Raw genomic sequence first — 3,496 nt, 5'->3', positions numbered from 1 at the left:
GTGTCATATAAACTTCCTGTGTGTCATATAAACTTCCTGTGTGTCATATAAACTTCCTGTGTGTCATATAAACTTCCTATGTGACACATATGTGCTATAGTAAACAGTAGTTTATCCACTGGCGTGGTGCCAAAATCCTTTAAACATGCTGCTGTCCAGCCTCTCCTGAAAAAACCAAACCTTGACCCCTCAAGTCGTTTCCAACTTCCGGCCTGTCTCCAAACTCCCATTTGTTTCTAAACTACTGGAGAAAACAGTGGAGTCCCAGTTGAAGTGCTTCCTGGAGGATCACACCATTTTAGAGCTTTTCCAATCTGGCTTTAAACCTCTCCACAGCACTGACACTGCCCTGCTGAAGGTCTTTAACCACATCTTCAGATCCACTGATACCGGTGATTCTGTGTTGCTTGTCCTGTTGGACCTCACAGCCGCCTTTGACACCATCGACCATGAGATCCTCATTGCTAGGTTGGAGCAGAGGGTGGGCGTCACAGGATCAGCCCTCAATTGGTTCAGATCTTACCTCACTGACAGATCCTTTTGTCTCCATCAAGGAGTTTAGTTCTACAGCGGCAGAGCTTAAATGGGGGGTTCCGCAGGGGTCCATCCTGGGTCCCCTCCTACTCTCTTTATACCTGCTGCCACTTGGTGTTATTTTCCAGAAACAACATGCCCTTTCACTTCTATGCCGACGACTGTCAAATTTACTTCCCCCTAAGACACAATGGTACATGCTCTATTCAACCGCTGCTCGACTGCCTGGCTGACATCAGGGACTGGATGGCTTTAAACTTCTTAAGTTTCAATGAAATGAAGTCTGAAGTCATGTTGTTCCCTCCCAACGACACGATCACAAACCACTGCATCAACCTCTCCGCTCTAACCCTGTCAGAAAAACAAAGAGTCACTAATCTGGGAGTGATAATGGACCCTTCCCTGAAACTTAACAATCATGTAAACATGATTGTTAAATCATGTTTCTTCCAACTGAGGCGGCTGTCTAAACTGAAGCCCATATTGTCCAAAAAGAACCTGGAGACAGTAACACATGCATTCATTACATCTAGGCTTGATTACTGCAATTCACTCCTGTTTGGTATCAGTCAGACCTCCATTGCACGACTACAACTGGTCCAGAATGCAGCAGCCCCATTTTTAACCAGTACAGGCAAAAGAGAGCACATTACACCAGTTTTGGCCTCACTGCACTGGTTACCGGTTCACTTTTGAATCCAGTTCAAAATACTCATGTATGTCTACAAATCGCTAAACAGTTTCTCTGTCGCAGAGCCAAGACTTTGGAACGAGTTACCTTTGCTTGTCAGACAGGCCCCCTCCCTCTCGGTTTTCAAGTCCTGTTTAAAAACCCACTACTATTCAGTAGCTTTCAACACCAGAGGATCTGTGTTTTGAACCTGTACGCTACGCTCCACACTGGTTTGTCGTAGGGGTTGTACGACTACATAATTTTTAAACTCAACATTAACATAATAAAACTAGAGTAGAACTCGAGTAGATGATGACATCATAGGATCTAAAGATAAAAAAATAAATAAACCGCAATAAAGGTCATTATTTACAAAAAAAAGAAACCAACAAAACCTCGATAGGTGTCCTAGGAATCAATGTGTAGATTACTCGAGTAGTCTGTTAAAGCCCTAGTTTGTCGTCATATTTATTATCTGCATCGATTTTATGTCTATATTTTTTATTTACCTCATTTTGTATTTTGCTTTGTGTGTTGCCTGTTTTTCTGTCTGTACAGCACTTTGGTTGGCCTTGTCGCTGTTTTAAGTGCTCTATCAATAAAATGGTATGGTATATAAATTTCATGTGTGTCATATAAACTTCCCGTGTGGTGTACGAACTTCCTATGTGTCATATGAACTTCCTGTGTCAGTGATTGGTTCTCACCGCGCTGATCTTCTTCCACTGCCGGTCCAGCTCAGCCTTCTCATTGGTTTCCTTGAAGCGTCGGGTCTTTCTGCCTTCAGACATCTTGATGCCGTACTGGAAGGCAGCCCTGCAGGGACACACAACATGAACTCAAACACAGGTCACACAGCCTGCCAGTCCTGACCCAGGGTCTGGGTGACGTACTTTGGCAGGGCCTCCTTGTTGTTCATGTAATCCGAGTACTCCTCCTGGGTGTCAAAGTCCCAACGACCCAACGGACCTTTTTTATTCCCCTGAAACACAAACAGAACCTGCATCAGCTTCTTGTCAGCTCTGTGCACAGCTGCATGCTGGGAGATGGAGTCACCTGGTCCATCTTACTGTAGTCCACCTCCTCATCACTGTCCACTGCCAGGTCGTCCATCCTGCACAGAGATACACAGAGATTACGTGAGTGTGTGTAACACTCATGCATGTGTGTCTCGTTGTGTGTTTCTCTGTGTGTGTATGTGTATGTCTGTGTGTGTGTCTCTGTTTGTGTGTGTGTGTCTCTGTGTTTGTGTGTGTCTCTGTGTGTGTGTGTGTGTCTCTGTGTTTGTGTGTCTCTGTGTGTGTGTGTGTGTGTGTCTCTGTGTGTATGTCTGTGTGTGTATGTGTGTGTCTCTGTGTTTGTGTGTCTCTGTGTGTGTGTGTCTCTGTGTTTGTGTCTGTTTGTGTGTGTGTGTCTCTCTGTGTGTGTCTGTTTGTGTGTGTGTCTCTGAGTGTGTCTCACGTAGCAGGGTAACACTCAGCGTAGGAGTTGGACCCTCCAAAGAAGTCCCCCAGCTGCTCCTTACTGGCATCTCTCCTTGGAGGTCCAGTTCAGACAGGTTAAGGCACAGAACCACAGAGACCCTTGAATATCCTGAACTGGTTCTGATCCATTCTATGTTCAAATCTAAACAAGCTGAAGAACTCTCTAAGGACACCTAGAAACTGTCTGAGTAAGGAAGCTCCGCCCCCCTGCTCAGAGCGACCAAAAGCTATGCCCCCTGCTCAGAGTGATGATTTAAAGCTCCGCTTTCTGCCCCAATAGAAGTGGACTGTTTAACTGTTCGGTCTCAGAGGGTGAGGGTCAACGGGGTTCCATTTCATCCCTACTGACCGCCAGAGGCGATACTTAAAGCACAGAATGATCATTCTTGCGCATGCGCAGGTAGAGTATTTTATGCCAAAAATTACGTGTGATCCCTGGTGACACCGGTGAGTCTATTTAAGCAGGTGACAACAGTAGCCCAGTCCCTTTCATCTTCTTGCATGCAGGTGGTAAGAGGTTTACTTTTTTTTGCTTGATGCTGGTAGCCTCAAGACTACAGTTGGAGCTGCGGGACTGTCTCGCCCTCCAGAGGCTGCACAAGCTGGTATCCTATAAACAATTGCACTTCAACTGGTAAGTTGTTTTATTTCTGTTGACCAGGTGGTAGCGCGTTCGCTAGCCACATCAGGTTTCCTTGGCTGGAAGTATGGCGTTTAGCCGTTTTTTCATTAGTTATACAGGTCCTTCTCAAAAAATGAGCATATTGTGATAAAGGTCATTATTTTCCATAATGTAATGATAAAA

At 45.2% G+C, this 3,496-nt stretch overlaps 2 protein-coding genes across 2 annotated transcripts in view; both read right to left on the bottom strand.

Moving 5' to 3' along the window:
• Window positions 1-3,496, bottom strand: part of chm (CHM Rab escort protein) — a 30,325-nt gene that overhangs the window by 26,317 nt on the left and 512 nt on the right. The window lies entirely within an intron of this gene.
• Window positions 1,915-3,496, bottom strand: part of ik (IK cytokine) — a gene marked incomplete at its 3' end in the record, with an annotated part of 58,686 nt that continues 57,104 nt past the window's right edge. The window contains 4 exon segments of the mRNA XM_037687739.1: window positions 1,915-2,023; window positions 2,101-2,189; window positions 2,264-2,321; window positions 2,669-2,755. Of these exon segments, the coding sequence (XP_037543667.1) occupies window positions 1,915-2,023; window positions 2,101-2,189; window positions 2,264-2,321; window positions 2,669-2,755 (343 nt within the window).

The sequence above is a fragment of the Nematolebias whitei genome, chromosome 14, assembly GCF_014905685.2.
Source record: "Nematolebias whitei isolate Nwh7 chromosome 14, NemWhi1, whole genome shotgun sequence".
Taxonomy (NCBI): domain Eukaryota; kingdom Metazoa; phylum Chordata; class Actinopteri; order Cyprinodontiformes; family Rivulidae; genus Nematolebias; species Nematolebias whitei.
The sequence above is the reverse complement of the archived record's forward strand: the minus strand, read 5'-3'. Positions and strand labels throughout refer to the sequence as shown.